At 34.4% G+C, this 18,925-nt stretch overlaps 1 protein-coding gene across 1 annotated transcript; it reads left to right on the forward strand.

Annotated features, from left to right (window-relative positions):
- Positions 1-7,855: 7,855 nt before the first annotated feature.
- LOC120352259 (uncharacterized protein DDB_G0284671-like) lies at positions 7,856-18,068 on the forward strand. The gene is made up of 5 exons (XM_039432030.1): positions 7,856-7,861; positions 10,321-11,170; positions 12,881-12,952; positions 14,832-14,921; positions 17,830-18,068. Exons 1-5 carry the CDS (start codon positions 7,856-7,858, stop codon positions 18,051-18,053), a joined length of 1,242 nt encoding a protein of 413 aa, XP_039287964.1. The 3' UTR covers positions 18,054-18,068.
- Positions 18,069-18,925: the final 857 nt, after the last annotated feature.

An 18,925-nucleotide genomic window follows, 5' to 3' on the forward strand; every position in this document is an offset into this window, starting at 1 on the left:
TCTAGTGAAAATAGCGAATTGAAAAGTGAATTACAATATCTCAAATCTACTAATAAGGGTTTAGCAAATAGACTAATCAATTTGGAAGATAGAAGTAGGAGAAATAACCTTATTTTCAAGGGATTACAGTTTGATTCTACTAAGGAAACAAATTTCGTGCCTGTAGTGAGGCGTTTCTGCTTGGACTATTTACGTTGTAACGATAATATATTCATCAACCGTGCTCACCTACTTGGAAATCCAAAAAATAACGGTGGTTTAATTATAGCTCACTTTCCGTGTGATGATGATGTGAACTTTATTCTGTCTAATGCGAAAAAACTGAAAGGAACTAACTATTTCATCTACAAAGACTATTCGTACGAAACCGGAAAAGTAGAGGAAAACTAATGGCCTTGCGGAAAATTATTATGGACAATAAACCAGGCTCAAAGGTTAGGGTCGTCCATAACCGTCTGGTCATTGAGGAGGCGTCTTTCACGTGGGATTCTGACTCAGGTTGGCTGCAGTTCGGCAACAGAAATGGCGAAGAGAAATTCATGGAATTATTGGGAAGCGGGTCCGAGGATATTTTGAGATCTTTCAGGGAGGGGCAGAAAAACAACAAGCATCAGGGACTTAATGATGAATGAGGTGGAGCCGTCAGTCGTGTCGGTAGGCCTAGTGTAAATGAATGTCAAACTGATTTTTTAGTGTATAATGTTTGTGGATTAAAAGGTAAGAACTATCCGATTTTTTTAGTTTTGTAAAAGGGTTTGATTGTTTTATTTTGTTAGAAACACATGTAGAGGAGGGGCAAGATGAAGGATATGATTTGTATTTACCAGAATATACATTGTCTTGGGAGTATGCAGTAAGGAGTAGTCGTTTTGGTCATGCAAAGGGGGGAATTATGATGGGATATAAAACATCCTTATCATGTTGTTTTTCTTTCACCAGTGATGATTATAAACAGAAAATTTCAGTTGATTTGAGTAATGAGGAAATATTTATTTTGCCAATTTATCTAAGCGGGGGGTCAGAAGAAGAATGGAAAAGAGATTTTGATATGCTTTGGGATTACCTGTCAACCTCCGATAATAACATGAACACTATTCTAGTTGGTGATTGGAATTGTAGAGTAGGTGAACTACAGAATATCCCAGCTGAAGTCCCTGTTGATAATAACAATGTAGCTTATGCTAGAAAATCAAAAGATACAATGGTCAATACTAGAGGAGATAGAGTTTTATCTCTTTGGGAAGTGTTTAATTATATAATATTGAATGGTAGAGCTAAGGGGGATGAAAATGGGGAATTAACTTTTTTGAATGAGAGAGGTGCATCCGTAATAGATTACTGTTGTGTACCGCTAGATATTATCAAGTCTATCAATTATTTCTCTGTACTCAATGAGCACTTCTCAGATCATTTTCCAATTAGCTTTAAAATAGGTTGTATGAGAGATGTTGAAAATGAGAATGATGATAAGCTGCTTCAGCTCTTACCTAGGCTTAGGTTTGATAGATTAGATGTAGTGCATTACTCTCGTAATCTTTCAGAAAGATGTAGAGATATTGAGCTACCGAACGACCCAGATATTGCAACAAACTGTTTGAAAAATCTTATATACTCATCGGCTAGTAACAGGCAACTTACACATAATAATAATAATAATAACTCCAATACAAATAACCAGCAGGCGTGGTTTGATAGAGATTGCGAAAGAGCGAGACGTAGGATGTTTAGTCTACTCAATCTGTTCAGGAGGTTCGGCAATATTTCTGTAAAAATGACTACTTAAATTCAGTTAGACAGTATAAATATTTGTGTAAAGAGAGAAAGCAAGAGTATTACGATAAGGTCAATAATAAATTTCGAAGTGTGAATTACAATATCTCAAATCTACTAATAAGGGTTTAGCAAATAGACTAATCAATTGGAAGATAGAAGTAGGAGAAATAACCTTATTTTCAAGGGATTACAGTTTGATTCTACTAAGGAAACAATTTCGTGCCTGTAGTGAGGCGTTTCTGCTTGGACTATTTACGTTGTAACGATAATATATTCATCAACCGTGCTCACCTACTTGGAAATCCAAAAAATAACGGTGGTTTAATTATAGCTCACTTTCCGTGTGATGATGATGTGAACTTTATTCTGTCTAATGCGAAAAAACTGAAAGGAACTAACTATTTCATCTACAAAGACTATTCGTACGAAACCCGGAAAAGTAGAGGAAAACTAATGGCCTTGCGGAAAATTATTATGGACAATAAACCAGGCTCAAAGGTTAGGGTCGTCCATAACCGTCTGGTCATTGAGGAGGCGTCTTTCACGTGGGATTCTGACTCAGGTTGGCTGCAGTTCGGCAACAGAAATGGCGAAGAGAAATTCATGGAATTATTGGGAAGCGGGTCCGAGGATATTTTGAGATCTTTCAGGGAGGGGCAGAAAAACAACAAGCATCAGGGACTTAATGATGAATGAGGTGGAGCCGTCAGTCGTGTCGGTAGGCCTAGTGTAAATGAATGTCAAACTGATTTTTTAGTGTATAATGTTTGTGGATTAAAAGGTAAGAACTATCCGATTTTTTTAGTTTTGTAAAAGGGTTTGATTGTTTTATTTTGTTAGAAACACATGTAGAGGAGGGGCAAGATGAAGGATATGATTTGTATTTACCAGAATATACATTGTCTTGGGAGTATGCAGTAAGGAGTAGTCGTTTTGGTCATGCAAAGGGGGGAATTATGATGGGATATAAAACATCCTTATCATGTTGTTTTTCTTTCACCAGTGATGATTATAAACAGAAAATTTCAGTTGATTTGAGTAATGAGGAAATATTTATTTTGCCAATTTATCTAAGCGGGGGGTCAGAAGAAGAATGGAAAAGAGATTTTGATATGCTTTGGGATTACCTGTCAACCTCCGATAATAACATGAACACTATTCTAGTTGGTGATTGGAATTGTAGAGTAGGTGAACTACAGAATATCCCAGCTGAAGTCCCTGTTGATAATAACAATGTAGCTTATGCTAGAAAATCAAAAGATACAATGGTCAATACTAGAGGAGATAGAGTTTTATCTCTTTGGGAAGTGTTTAATTATATAATATTGAATGGTAGAGCTAAGGGGGATGAAAATGGGGAATTAACTTTTTTGAATGAGAGAGGTGCATCCGTAATAGATTACTGTTGTGTACCGCTAGATATTATCAAGTCTGTCAATTATTTCTCTGTACTCAATGAGCACTTCTCAGATCATTTTCCAATTAGCTTTAAAATAGGTTGTATGAGAGATGTTGAAAATGAGAATGATGATAAGCTGCTTCAGCTCTTACCTAGGCTTAGGTTTGATAGATTAGATGTAGTGCATTACTCTCGTAATCTTTCAGAAAGATGTAGAGATATTGAGCTACCGAACGACCCAGATATTGCAACAAACTGTTTGAAAAATCTTATATACTCATCGGCTAGTAACAGGCAACTTACACATAATAATAATAAAAATAATAATAATAACTCCAATACAAATAACCAGCAGGCGTGGTTTGATAGAGATTGCGAAAGAGCGAGACGTAGGATGTTTAGTCTACTCAATCTGTTCAGGAGGTTCGGCAATATTTCTGTTAAAAATGACTACTTAAATTCAGTTAGACAGTATAATATTTGTGTAAAGAGAGAAAGCAAGAGTATTACGATAAGGTCAATAATAAATTTCGAAGTGTGAATAACTCGAAAGACTTCTGGGATCTTATAAAAAATTTCAGAAGTAGCCGTCCGACTCAAATCATTCCTATAAAATCTGATATGTGGATCAATTATTTTTCAAATCTATTTACTCCTGTTAGACTCAGTGAACCAGTTTTGTATGCAGAGCCTTGGGTTGAAATAGAATCTCTAGATAAAGAACTAGAAATGATTGAATTAGATGCTGTACTTACTAAAATGAGTAACAATAAAGCTCCTGGAGAGGATAGAATTGTAGCTGATTTTTATAAAAAAGCCCCGGAGAGTTTCAAAATACTGCTTTTAAGAGCATTCAACAATATTATAGCTTACGGAGAAATCCCAGAATCTTTCAAAAGAGCGATTATTTTTCCTCTTCATAAAAAAGGAGATCCTGCTATTGTTTCTAATTATAGGGGCATCTCGTGTATGGATATTATGACAAAACTTTTCATGGGCATAATGTGCAATAGATTATACAAGTGGGAGCAAACCAGGGGTATTATAAAAGAATGTCAGGCAGGTTTTCGTTCTGGTTACTCGACTGTCGATAACATATTTGTTCTCCATAGCATTGTTGATTATTTTTTACAAGTTAAAAAAAGAAAACTATACGGCTTTTTCATCGATTTCAAAGGAGCATATGACAATATTGATAGGAATGCGTTATTTTTCAGATTATATGAAATAGGCCTATCTAGTAAATTTATAAATATTTTAAAGGGGATTTATAGCGATAATAGGTGTAGAATTTGGTGTAACAGTGGTAGAGGATTGTCGGCCGAATTTGCAATAAATAGCGGCGTAAAACAAGGCTGTTTAGCCTCGCCAATTTTATTCTCCCTATTTATACATGATCTTTGTGATTATATAGGTGGAGGAGTATCTGTGGGAAACCTAGATTTAAATGGGCTGATGTATGCTGACGATGTCGTTATATTAGCCGATACCCCGATTCTTATGCAAAAAATGATAAATAGATTAAGAAGTTATTGCATTAAGTGGAACTTAGTTGTAAATATGGAAAAATCTAAAATTGTTGTCTTCAGGAAAGGTGGTAAACTTAGAAGAAGTGAAAAATGGTTCTATGGAGATGAGATTGTGGAGGTTGTGAATCAGTATAAATATTTGGGGGTAATATTCACGTCCTCTCTGTCACTGAAAAGGCATTGGGATGATAGGATAACAGCGGCGAGATATGGTATAAATAGTATGTGGAGAAGCCTAATCCAGAATGAGACAGTTCCCCTTTCAGCCAAGTGGCATGTTTTTAGTGCGGCATGTAAGTCTACAGTTACATATGCAGCGCAAGTGTGGGGCTACTTGCACAGTGACCGAGTAGAAAAATTTCAAAAATATTTCATGAAAAGATTATTTGGCCTCCCCAAAAATACCCCTGACTATGTGATCTATTTAGAGTGCGGTATGGAGCTGATGTGGATCTACACTTTGAGAATTCATATTAATTATATCAACAAAGTATTCAATTTGTCAGAGAGTCGATATCCACGTAGAATAGCGTATGAATTCTTTATCAGGAAATGCGGTTGGTATAAGGTTGGCTGAGTCTCTGTCAGCGCTATGATATAAGCATAGAATGGTCTGATAGCACAATTCAAGTAGACAGATGGTTGAATTCCATGAATCAAATGCTACTAGAAGTGAAGCAGAGAACTTGTATTGCATGGAGAGAGCGAGCTGATCAGTCAGTATATCATAGTATGTACTCTTCTTTACTGGTAGACTTAGGAGATCGCACGTATTTGAATGACTCTTACAAGAGGAGTTTCATAAATATAATTTTTAGAGCGAGAGCTTCCATGCTGCCGCTAAATTTCAGACCAGACAGGGAGGAGAATAGGCATATATGTTCCTTATGTAACAGTAGAGAGCCTGAGAGTTTGGTCCACTTCATGGGTAAGTGTAAAGTACTGGGGGCGATAAGACAGACTTGGTTTCATTACACATATATAAGTGAAGATACAATAATTAGTTATTTGAATGGTAGAGATTGGTACCGCCTTGTTGGGTATCTTAGGGATGCTCTGCGGTATAGGCAATGGTTGGTCAGGGAATTCAATAGCTAAGATTGCTTGATATTTTATTTTTTATACTGAAAAATTACTTTTAATTTACGTACTGGAAACTTAATTTGCTTGTAAGTTGAATAGTCAGATTAGATTAAATTACGTTTTTCCACTCAAGTAGGCTTGATAATGTTTGATTCAAACAAGAAATTGCATTATAATTAGTATCATTTGTGTAAAACATACTCTATTTAGCCATGTTATATTATCTAAATCAACAATTTTTCTTAGTGTACATGACAATAATTATATTAGTGTAGTATTGAGCTGTTCAATTTGACCATGACAGTATAGATGGGAATAAACAGTAGCTGAGAAAAATAAAATCAAATCAAAGCTTTCTTTTGGCTAGACCAACCAGTGTTGGAAGTAGAACGTTTCATTTCTGGGGATGAGATAAGAATCGATGCAGCGATACTGTTATAGTTTGATTATCTAAGTTGTGAAAAATACCGTACGCTTAAATCAGTCTGCGTTGAGAATCGATTGAAGAATAAAATTGATTACAAGACGAAGGTCAAAACTCAGATAAGGAAGTTATTGAAAGTGTATTATAGAGTAAACAACTCGACTGACGGCTTCTGCCAAGTCTATGATGATTTTTGTAAAATAAATTTTTTGGTACTGTACTTATTCCTTTGAAAGACATTGTGAACTGTTTTTTTGCATTATTATGTATTTGCTTTGTTCAAATAAATCATCTTTCTATTCTATTCTATTCTATTCTACAAACGTACACATAATTTTAAGAAACGTCAATTTAAAAAATGACAGCTATATGCTTACATTATTAGAATTTTTCAATTTTTGCTGGCAGAAGTTTTGAAATTTTCCTTTTATTGTCACTGCCGCCTGCCTCAACGATAAAAATGTACTATTACTTGTGTAAAATTTTTTCCCTTTTCCTTATTATTTCATTCCTTTCTAATAAATTTTCATTTTTCCCTTTTTTTAATTAATTCTGTATCAAAATCTGATGTATATTTCTAATTTTATTTTTCATTTTGCATTAGTTTTCTTTCATTTTTTACTTAAAATCTTTTAAAGTGTAATATTTATTTTGTCTAAGTTTATTTATCTTTTGTAACTCATTTTTTTCCTGTAACTGGGCACCCGCCGAAAAACCTTTGGGTTTGGCAGGACCCTCAACTGTTTGTATTGTGAATAAAAATTTTGATTTGATTTTTTGATTTTTCTTGTATAAAGAGATTATAACGAAAACATCACTATAGAGTCGGAAATATCAGGTCAATCCTGATTAATTTCTTGGAATCCGACGTTGACCGTACAGAATTTCTACTTCTATTTCTCATCGACTGTTTTTTACTGTCTTAATTGAAATCAAGTAGACTTGGGGTAGGTAGTCTCAAAAGGACAGTTTTAAGCATGTTGCAATGATTCTTTTGTCCTATAGGCTAGGCCTAGTTAATTGACAGCGCCCATAACTGAATTTTTTTTAGTTATCTTTTTCAATAGGAATGCTTTAAAGTTCAATTTATCAATATAATTACATAGAAGTTTTGCAATTTGATTTTGTAGAAGTTTCTAGGAGTGTTTTGAAAAATTCTTTGACAAATTTCAGAAACCTGACACACAAAATGAAAATCTAGCAAATTGGAACAAATGGCCTAGCTTGAAATTTACAAGATAGTTAACTATTTCAGCTCACAATGAATATACATTTAGTCATCATAAATATAATATGATTTGATTACTTCAATGATTCTACATTATTATTGAGTTTGGTCTAGCATGTTCTTACCATTCTTCCTGGCTGAAACAATGTTCTTCCAAAACCCTTGCCGTAGAGACCGCGTGAGAGACATATTTTCAATTTGATCTTGATGATAATAATAAATTTCAAATCATGATTTTAAAAAATAATACAATAGAAAAATATTAAAATTATTGATCTACCTTACTTAACCTCAAAAGTCATGAACAATTAGTTGAGCGCTAATATGTCGACTAGTGTAGGTATCGACTACTGTTATAAAATATCGATGTTTTCACCGGATTCGCTTTCGTTCCGGCATCACAGTGTCTCTACGACTTCATGGCTGTGAGTGATCTGAGTGTGTCGTTTGTTTTCATTGTTTTATCTGGCTTTTCCTTTTAAAATTTTAATATGGTACATAAATTTTAGTTTCTCTCATTAGAATTATCCTTCTGATATACTTTAAACATTTCATAGTTATGCTTTTTTAAATATATTTCCTTTTACATGGTTGTGAAAGAAAGGTTAAATTTAGACACCGGCTACAAAGCATGTTTTGCTAGGTTTCCTTTCTTTTCCAACATAAAAATTTATTGCAGTATTAAAATAATACAAAATAATAATTATATTTCAAGTTTTTAGTCATTACTAAATTGTTGAAATTTTAATACAACATTGATAATTAAATATACTGTAACTTAGACCTACCCTTTGACTAAGTTTTTGAATGGTAAACTAATCAATCCTACTTCTTATCAAATCAAACAAATTTATTCATTTATAATTTATTGAAGATACATGATATTTCATTCATCAATATCAAACATTTTATAGCTTGTAATTTTTTTTACTTTAGTACCTTGATGCTGTCGGAAAACATCAAAAGTGAGGTTAGGTAAAGTTGCCTATTTGGCTAGGCACTCACAAGTTAGTCAAGACAAAACATGATCCGACACGTTTAGTCACAATACTTCACATAGTTGCTTATGACTCAACTCACACTGATTACTCATTGTAATTAGACATGTCTTCATAAGCAACTATGTAAAGTATTGTGACTGAACGTGTCTGATCTTGTCTTGACTAATAATTGGTGTTCGCCTATAGCCTTACGGTGAACAAAACATTCGTTTTGCTGAAATGTGCAAAATTCCAATTTTTTATGCTAGCCCCTCGCCCCATTGAATTGTGTAATATATTCAATTTGTAAACATATTTTAGAGTTTTTTTGTTGTTAATTTGAAAATTTAACACATAATATTATTTTGACCAAGTCTCAACTGGTTTTATTCAGAGTTTAGTCATTGTCCATTGGTTCCAAAAATGTGAATAATGTAATATCTGTTGAAGCATTTCATTGGTTTTTCTTATACAACCAGGATATAAGTTTTGAACATTAAAGCTGTAGGTGTTTTGATATGAGGTTTAAGCTGACTATAAAATACCGTAATAAGATTATGTACCGGTAGCGGTTTGACTCATTAGTGCACTTATTTAGTCGCGCTAATAAGCTATCGCTTATATAATCATGCGCCTGCTTCTCCAATTGGAGGGTGACCGCTTGAGTCTTCCTCTGAATATGATTCATGATTTTAAAATCGCTTTCCGGTGGGACTCAATTCTCAGAGTTTCAACAGGTCGAAACGCCGTCAGTGCTACAACATGTGTTTCCAATTCGAAAGTGTTTTTCAATTGAAGTTAACATTAATATTGGAAAATAAAATGGATTCACAACACAATAAAGTTTCTAATTATAATCTGTCCGTTGATAATCTTAATAAACTTGATGACAACTAGAATAGTTGTCTAAAAATGTCAAGAATTAATTGTAAAATTACAAACATGTTTCAATACATATGGTGTCATCTTCAGTATTAGTCATCTTACAATATTCAAGATTCCTTAAGTTTATTGAGATTATCAACTGAAAAACTATAAGTAGAAGGCTTATTGTGTTGTAAATCAATCTTCTTCTCTACTATAAATTGAAAAACACACTGAAGTGGAAAAACTTACTTTTTAGCGGTGCAAGCGTTTTGGCATGTTGAAACTCCGAGAATTGAGTCTGAAGATGACCAGCAAGCTAAAAAGTAAGTGCTTCCAATTTTAACTTGAAGAAACCTTATACCAATATTCCCGATAGATATGCCCTTACTTTGAACAAAGTATCACCGCTGTCCTTGTAGAAGGAATCTGTACTTTTAAGGAAGCTAGTATAGAATATTTCCACTACATCTCACCAAAAACAGTTTCTCAACCATAGAGAAAAGATGGCATAAGAAGATATAGATATCCCATTGTATAGGTCGTTTTATGTTGCAAATTTCAAACCGATTTTTTGTTAACTCAAGCCGATTACTGTCGACTTATGTCTAGTATTACCGTTTTGTTGGCGTGAGAGTCTAAAGGTGCGTACAGATATACGCGCCGCGAACATTAGCAATTCACTTTTAATCAGCTGACTATATCTGTATTTTTACAGAAACGGTAAGATACAGATATAAAAAGCTTGGCATCAGCTGATTAAGAGTGAATTGCTCATGTTCGCGGCGCGAAAATCTGTACGCACCTTAAGAACGCCACAGTATGAGAGACTACCAGCGACACATAGCTTCAGAAAATCAACTACTAGGAATATTGGCTTGAGTTAATATAAACACCTTATACCATGGTATCTCTTATAATATCTTTTCTCTATGATCTGAACTCAATAAACTTGTTAATCTTGATAAACTATGCCTTTCTGGCTTATTTAGTGATCTTTTGAAAAAATTTTTAATGAGAAGTGAACTTTGATTTTTCAGAGCATGCAGTCCAATTGGCCTGGGCACTATAATTTGGATGCCCAGTCTGGAGACAGGCGGGGAGAACAAGTTATCGATTACAACCATTCCGGTGGATACAGTAGACGAGGTCCTAGTACTTCCGGTGCATATGATACTCAAGGCCCCAGCAGTTCCGGTGCATACGTTAGACGAGCCCCCAGCACTTCCGGTGCTTATGGTACTCAAGGCCCCAGCAATTCCGGTGCATATGCTTACCAAGGCCTTAGCACTTCCGGTGCATATGCTGCTCAAGGCCCCAGCAGTTCCGGGGAATACGTTAGACGAGCCCCCAGCACTTCCGGTGCATATGTTACTCAAGGCCCCAGCAGTTCCGGTGCATATGCTGCTCAAGTCCCCAGCAGTTCCGGTGGATACGATAGACGAGCCCCCAGCACTTCCGGTGCATATGTTACTCAAGGCCCCAGCAGTTCCGGTGCATATGCTTACCAAGGCCCCAGCACTTCCGGTGCATATGCTGCTCAAGTCCCCAGCAGTTCCGGCGAATACGTTAGACGAACCCCCAGCACTTCCGGTGCATATGTTACTCAAGGCCCCAGCAGTTCCGGTGCATATGTTGCTCCAGGCCCCAGCAGTTCCGGTGCATATGCTTACCAAGGCCCCAGCACTACCGGTGCATATGCTGCCTTAGGCCCCAGCAGTTCCGGTGCATATGATACTCAAGGCTCCAGCAGTTCCGGTGGATACGTTAGACGAGCCCCCAGCACTTCCGGTGCATATGCTGCTCAAGGCCTCAGCAGTTCTGAAGGATATGGGCCAATTGCAAGAAAATTGCTAGGACAAGATGGGCAATCTGGAGATGCTTCAAAAGGTACAGTACCAGTTCACTAAATCTACTTATTACTTATCTTCTAAACTTACCTCATAAATTTATTATTACTAGTAGTCCTGTGAACAGTAGACCTCACGCAGTATTCTCATCCACAAGTACCTGATTGAAACTTTAGACCTTATGGAAATACAGCAATAGACTGGCTTCTCCACACATCTGTGTGATCACTTGTCAGCTGATTTATGATGAATAATTCTATAGTCTGATTTTTACTCTAATATTAGCGTATGAAGGAGGTTCCTTTTTCCTTTTATATTATCTTTGAAGTGTAAAATTTCCAAAAACCTTGTATATACGTCGACGCGCAATTAAAAAAGGAACATACCTGTCAAATTTCATGAAAATCTATTACTGCCTTTCGCCGTAAATGCGCAACATATAAACATTTAAACATTAAGAGTCTAAATGCCAAACCGTCGACTTGAATCTTAGATCTCACTTCGCTCGGTCAATTATTATTTTAAATTTAGTATTTATTAATTCGCCAAAAACAAAATAAGCTTAAAAAATGAATATATATGCTACTACATTAAAGCATAAAGATACAGGGTGTCCCACGACAGGTGTAACAGCCGAAGACTGATTCATAGATTCTACTTAGAATTTGTAATAAAATTTGTCTAGCAACATTTTTCATATCGAGATAGTTTTTAATATTTGTCGATTTTTCGATATTTTTTAAAAGCATCAATAACTAGAAACTATCAGTCAATATATAATTCAAAGGATATGGTTGAGAAGAGGAAGAAATTATCAATAAGATTCTTAAAATTTGACGTTTTTGAACTTTTTATGAGCGCCTCATTTCATCAAGTTGAAAAATTCGTAGAGTTCAAAGCCAAATTTCAAACAGTTTGAAGCCGCTTATTCCATCTTGATAGTGTACTCTAAAAAATGTTTGCAAATAATGGTGTGCACAGTCATCGGGAATGATTTGTTACTCAAATAAAATATGTTCAGTGATAGTCTCTCCCTCTTACATATCTCGTAAACATCAGATAATTAAGAAGTACAGTAAGGATCAACTCACACTTACGCGACTCAGGTCGAGAAGAGTCTCTACTCTAGTCGAGAGCATGTGTTTTCAAGTGGTAACGTCGCGGAGGCTAGAATCGACTGGTCTGAGTGTCACCATTATTTGGAAACACATGCGCTGGACTAGAGTCGAGTCTCTTCTCGACCTGAGTCACGTAAGTGTGAGTTGAGCCTAAAAATTTCTTACTTGAGCTATGAAACAAACTAATTAATATTGTTTCGATGTGAAAATTAGGTGTGTTTTTTGCATTAAGATTATTTCGTTTTTAATGAATCTGGTATTTTATTTACATACAATAACAGATTATCAACAAAAGTATATTGAGCTGAATCTCAATTTAATAAATTTATTTCTATGGAACTCTAGAAAATAGTGCTTTTATATTTTATTATTGAAGAAATCTATAAAACTTACAGTGTTGAGTTGACTTGAATATAAATAATATGTAATGTAAATGCCAATTAAATATAAACAAATTTAAATAATGAAGCAATATGTACCTACTTTTAGTAGTGTATCACAATGATTATTATTAAATAAACAAATTTAAATAATGAAGCAATATGTACCTACTTTTAGTAGTGTATCACAATGATTATTATTTACCTTTTTGTATTTTGTAAAAACGATTAAACTTTAAATTATATTTGCAGATAAGAAACGCCTCTCAAGTCAAGAGGATAACGGGAAAAAACCTTACAAACGGCGTAAAAGTGAAGCAGAAGGTGAGTTAATTTTCATTTTTCTGTATTAATTATTTATTCAATCAAATTATGAGTCAAGTAGGGTCTTTCTGTCTCTAGTTCGCCAACAACTCTTGTAATTTCTTGAATGCAAAAATAAATACATCCAGAGTTATCAATAACATCAATATAGATATCTATCTACATGTAATGCAGCATATCAGAAACTGTTATTTTAAAAGCTTGTGCCTAGCTTGTCTGGAGAAATTTCAGATTCAGTCAACCCAATCAGTCAATTTGAGAGCTTCATGCCGACTGAAAAATGCCTCATGTGGCTTGTCCCTATATAATGTGTTTATATATCAATGAATCTATTTTTTTACAATTAATTCTAAACTTAGTAGCCTATGCTTTGTTATTTTATAATCTTCATCATTTAATTAGTCAGCTATTTCTGTATTACAGTAGAATGTCTATAATTCGTGGTGAAGCAATGTATATTGGTCTTCTCGATAATCGAGCGTTGGCTTATCGTTAACCTCGTTAAGTCGTAGTTTTGTTTGTGAAAACTCTCTATAATTCGTATTTTTACATCATTGAAGAAGATAATTACAGTGCACTATGCTATCGCTAACTGATTCTCCAGACATGAGGTCATCAACTGGAAATTGCATAGATTGCCAGACAATATTATTGTCAAAGTATTTTGTTCATTTCAGGACAGTATTGGATGTCAGCGTGAAGAATTCGTGAATATCAGTTATGAGTTTTGTTATTGATTAATTAGTATTTTCAAGTATTGTCACTACTCTAACAGAAATAAATACCATGCGATCAAAAACTTGAAATTGAATAAAAAATTAGTTGATTCAATATTCAAAAATCTGTCAATAATTCTGAACATTTTTCATTTAGGGCCGGTTTCAGTGATCGGGATTTAGGTAAGTTCTAGACTTTAAACAGCTCGAGTCAGAAAATTGGCTTTCCAAAATGGGGCCTAGTCGCAGTAAATAGTTGCAGCAAAATAAATCTTCATTTTTTAATTTCTATAATAATTGGAAACGTTTTCCTTGACGAAATGGAACATTCCTAAATGATTCAAAATAGCTGAAACTTTATTTTATTTTGTGTTCAATTTTCTAGTTTTTCGAAATTTAATTTCAACCTGGACTACGAATACGCCCCGTTCCGGAAAGCCAATTTTCTGACTCCAGCTGTTTAAAGTCTAGAACTCGCTAAATCCCGAGCTCAGAAACCGGCCCTTACAATTTATAAAATCAGACAATATTTTTGAATGTTTCAAGTTTATAACTATTTTTATATTATTTTCAATTCTTATCTATAATATTCAGCATTCTATAATTCGAATAATCTCTTTATCATCATCCATAATTAGCTTCCTTCTTCTTCTCCCACTCTTGGGAGAGAAGAACTAATTTTGGTAGAGGGTTTGTGGGGAGGATATTTTTAATATTCTTTCCGAAGAATGGACATTGATATGTCCAAAGCTCCGCCAATTTATGTAGATGCATAACAATATAATTATTATCTATAGTTATTATATTACAAATTGCTTTTTCATATCATATACAGTTCAATAATTGTTTTCTTAGTCTATATTATGTAAATTCATCTATAATTTTGCTGTATTGTAAGCTATTGTATATAAGTGTATAAGCCAGTATATATTGTAATCTACATAAATAAAGTATTCAATCAATCAATCAATCTTTGTCCTCTATAACCATAGCCTCTATAATTTCGTACCCTCTATAATTCGTAGTAAACGATTGGTCCCTTCAACTTGAATTTTAGAAGTTCTATTTTACTTATTTTGCAGATTCTAATTAGGATTTAGATTTATTTACTCAAGAATTATTTATTGTATCATGTATTTCTAATAAAACATTATAATTTTCAGAAGCTCCTATTCCCGTTTTACCGGGAACTAAAAGATTGGATGCGCTAGACAACTCGGACGAAATAAGGAACAAGTTGATCTCATTGCAAGGTAGGCTACCTGTGCTTTTTCTAATGTATAATTTTTCAACTTCAAAGACAAGTTGCGAACCATTTTCTTTTATCAAGTATCTCTTGAGAATAAATTAGAATAATTAATACAGAATGTCCCACGAAAGGTGTAACAGCCGAAGACCGTAGCTTATATATGGAATTTGCAACAAGGGTTGCTCTATGCAGAGTCCAGTAGAATTATCTTATATCGACCTTGGCTTTCGAGATCTATCGATATTTTTGAAATATACCTACTTTCCGTCATTAAAACGTCAATAACTATAAAACTATCAGTCAAAACCTAATTGTAAGGATACGGTGGGGAAAAAGAAGTAATTTCCAATAAGATTCATTTCGTCTTCATCTTCATATTTCATCTTCGACGTTTTGAACCTTTTTATGAGCGTTGAAAAAAGTGCATTAGTTTGTCGAGTTCAATGCCAAATTTCAAACAGTTTTTCTTGATTTTTTCAGGGTAACGATATATTTTCAATAATGGAAAAACTTCCCCAAATTATATTAACTTTCGAATAAGTGTGAACCTTTTGGGAAAATTTTAATACCAAAGTAATAAATACTTTCTAGGGTGCTTACCTTGGATATTTGCAAACTTTGATATTGAAATTTTCAAGCTTTCAATCATTCGAAGGCTTATAAAATAGCTAAGTTTTCCATTCTTGTAATTATATTATTATCCTGAAAAGAAATTGAGAAAAACTGTTTGAAATTTGGCATTAAACTCGACAAAAAATGTAATTTCTTCAACTTTCAACGCTCAAAAAAATAAAAATGTCAAAGGAACAAATCATAGGAATCTTATTGGAAATTTCTCCTTCTTTCCAACCATATCATTATTGAATTTTTCATTACTTAGTCACCGGTTTAAATTTTCATTCTGTCTGGAAGGTTACAGAGCTTCACAAGGCACAGGCATTAACCTGGTACGGTACCATGGAGCTTGATTTAATACATAATTGTTAATCGTTTTTTCTTTTCTCTGTGCTGGTATATTGTTGATGCATTGTATGACATGTGAACACATGACGGTGCGCCATACAGTCCGGGTCCTGTAGCTTTGCCTATCGAGGGAGGCCCACTAGACTACAATACTGTAATGGGTGGAGGTATCTATAACACTTCCCCACACCTGACATCATCTGTAACGGTGGGAGGGGGGACTTTGTTAGCACCCTATTTTGTAACAAGGAAAAATATAATAATTGCTCTTAAAATCTCTACTCAACTATTAACCTGTTTAAACTATTTGAACAGTTGGGAGCTTTGGATGGATTCGTTCATGCAAATGCCAAGATCTTCACTATTGTTTAACAACACCTGTTTTAGCAACAAGTAACTTATCACGAGCCAGGAACGTAAAATAAAAAAAATGTAGAAATGCTACTGATATTAATTTATTAGTTTTATTCAAACATACAATTATCGGTCATGTTTGAAATTTTGTTACATCGAATCATAATCTTCACTGTAACCACTCCGGTTATTTATTCAATTACTTGTTTCAAAATCACTTTGAAAAAATTCCAAATAATATTTCTCAAATTAAGACTTAATCGCAATGATTCATAATTGATATTTAGACAAGAATTTGCTAACTCACTCTACAATAAATTTAGGGCCTCGGTCAATTTATCTGGTCAATCTATTCGAGCTTAATAAAATAATTTTGGCACTCACCATGGAATCGAAATTTAACAAATAAATCGGCACTCACAAACACTCACGTTTACTTTTTAACTACGGTACTATTTCTCAGACTACATGCGTTTAATTTATACAAAATGAAAATAAGGATATTTCCATCTAAATAGGCCGAAGCCTAATTTAGAGGCCGAGACTTGTTCTATGACTACATCTTCTCGCGGTGACGACACGATTAGAACTGCCGCTCTTCCACTCAAATTTTCCAATTTTCAAGAAAACACGTGGAGCGCCCGGCCTAATTTCAGGTTAAAACGTCGTGGGGTCGCACGGTTCAACTACATTTCTAAATACGTTTGCATTAATTTCATTACGAAATTCAAGCCAATACTATGGGAATGCTAGAAGACTACAATAATTTGGATGGATAAGAAGCAAGCTAGCAAATCTTTTATGGCAACACAAAATTTAGGTGCTTACTTTGTGCATGAATAATTCTTTAACTGTTTAAAACAAGGTTCACTAGAGTTCATATTGGAAAATTTAGTTCATTTTTGATCAGTTCAACAACCTGAAAGAAAGGCACAAAAAAACTACAATTCAAATCTCAATATTCCCCATATTACAATATATTACATACTACATACATATTATACATATTACATACAATATATTACCATATTCCCCTTATTACATACAATACTACCCGTTCAAAAACATCGAACATTTTTGAAAATTTTTTCTATATTTCCATAAGCAACAGATGCTCTTTTGTATCTTCTCATAAGCAACGTGTTGCATCCGAAAAGATACACAAGGAGCTTTTTGGAGTTACGTCTTTTTACCACAACACAGCCTTTCAGCTGACATTCGTTCAACATGCTCTTTCCATTGTTGGTGATACGTTGCAACTCTCTCATTCATGAAGAATCCTGATACAAGAAGCCTGATGTTTTTGCAAAGACGTGAATATTACCCCGCGAACCATTCCTTGCCTATAAGGCGATTCAAAGTCACGGAGTCAAAGCTACGGGACGTGTACTGTAAGAAGAAGAAGAAGAAGAGGAAGACCTTATTCAAGTTTTATTGTTTACATCAACAATACAACAAAATACAGTACATCAACAAAACATCCCATCAGATATAACTATTGATTCAAACACCTATGATTTATTACTATTGTTATTGATGTCACTTGTTTAATTTGAAAAAAAATAACTCGCTAACTAATAATAAACATTTTTCAGCTCGTCTTGCTGAAAGTCCACTGCCACCAGAGTTCGACAAGTTAGTAACACACCTGTCGTGTGCGTTATGCGGCTTGGTCGGTTCCAAGGTAATTACTCGAAACTTTACTCCATTTTCAATGAAACTCCACTCGGTTTTCAATGAAATTAAGGTGGTTTTTCAACCTCACAACACTAATAGTAATCACATAATTTTCAAAGACTGCATCTTTGTTGTAAGCTAGTATTTGTCGCTACCTTCCTAACCGCAAATTGCTTTCACTCGAATTTGGTTCAAGGTGGAAAGTAAAGCCTGAGTACTACACAACAGTGATTGTGAACAGTAGAAATATAATTGCCACGAGTTATAATTGGTCTATGCCACTCAGCCCGGCCGAGCGAGCATGAATTATCTCATTAGAACTGATGGTATTATATATGTGCACTGTTGTGTGGCAATCCACATTGAACCTAACCTGTTTTTGAACTATATCTAATTTCAGGAGAGGAATAGTCGAGTCTTTTTCCTAGATTTTATAATATAATTATAGTGATCTTTGCGTTAAGTCAGTATTTGATTGACAAGGTGTTCTTATCCTTGTCTATCATTCGACAAAGCAGATGCGCTATCATAATAAGATATCCTAGCTCTGAAACGTTGCTAGATCGTGTTTTAGGAAAGTGAAAATTAATTTTTTATTGCGGATGATGCCTACATAATTTTTTTGCTTGTGCGGGGTAATGGAAGTGTGAGGGTGATTTGATGAGATGATCAAACTTCCATGTCTATTCGATGGGATTTGCGGGATTCGAACCCGCGACTGAAGGGTGCAACGCCTTAGTCGTCTCGGCTATCCTGGCGGCAAATAAAGTGACACAATATTTATCTCAATCATGAAAATTTATCATTTAATTAAAAATATATTTCCTTGAAATGTGTTTTCAATTTTCGTGTTATGTAAATTAAGTGGATTCTTCGAGGGTAATAGAAATATTTTGGGATGTTAGGGGAATATTTCCTCTTACGTTTAGAGATGAAATAATATTTTCAAACTAAAGTGAGAAAAAATATTTGATGCATTCGTTATAGTCGATATAAAATGTCGGTTCTGGCACA

Source organism: Nilaparvata lugens, chromosome 7 (genome assembly GCF_014356525.2).
Source record: "Nilaparvata lugens isolate BPH chromosome 7, ASM1435652v1, whole genome shotgun sequence".
NCBI classification, from domain to species: domain Eukaryota; kingdom Metazoa; phylum Arthropoda; class Insecta; order Hemiptera; family Delphacidae; genus Nilaparvata; species Nilaparvata lugens.

Excerpts from the sequence above, each read along its gene's own strand:
- LOC120352259 (XM_039432030.1), top strand. Across the intron at positions 11,171-12,880 it reads ATCTGGAGATGCTTCAAAAG|ATAAGAAACGCCTCTCAAGT; the intron begins GTACAGTACCAG and ends TTATATTTGCAG. Across the intron at positions 14,922-17,829 it reads CAAGTTGATCTCATTGCAAG|CTCGTCTTGCTGAAAGTCCA; the intron begins GTAGGCTACCTG and ends AACATTTTTCAG.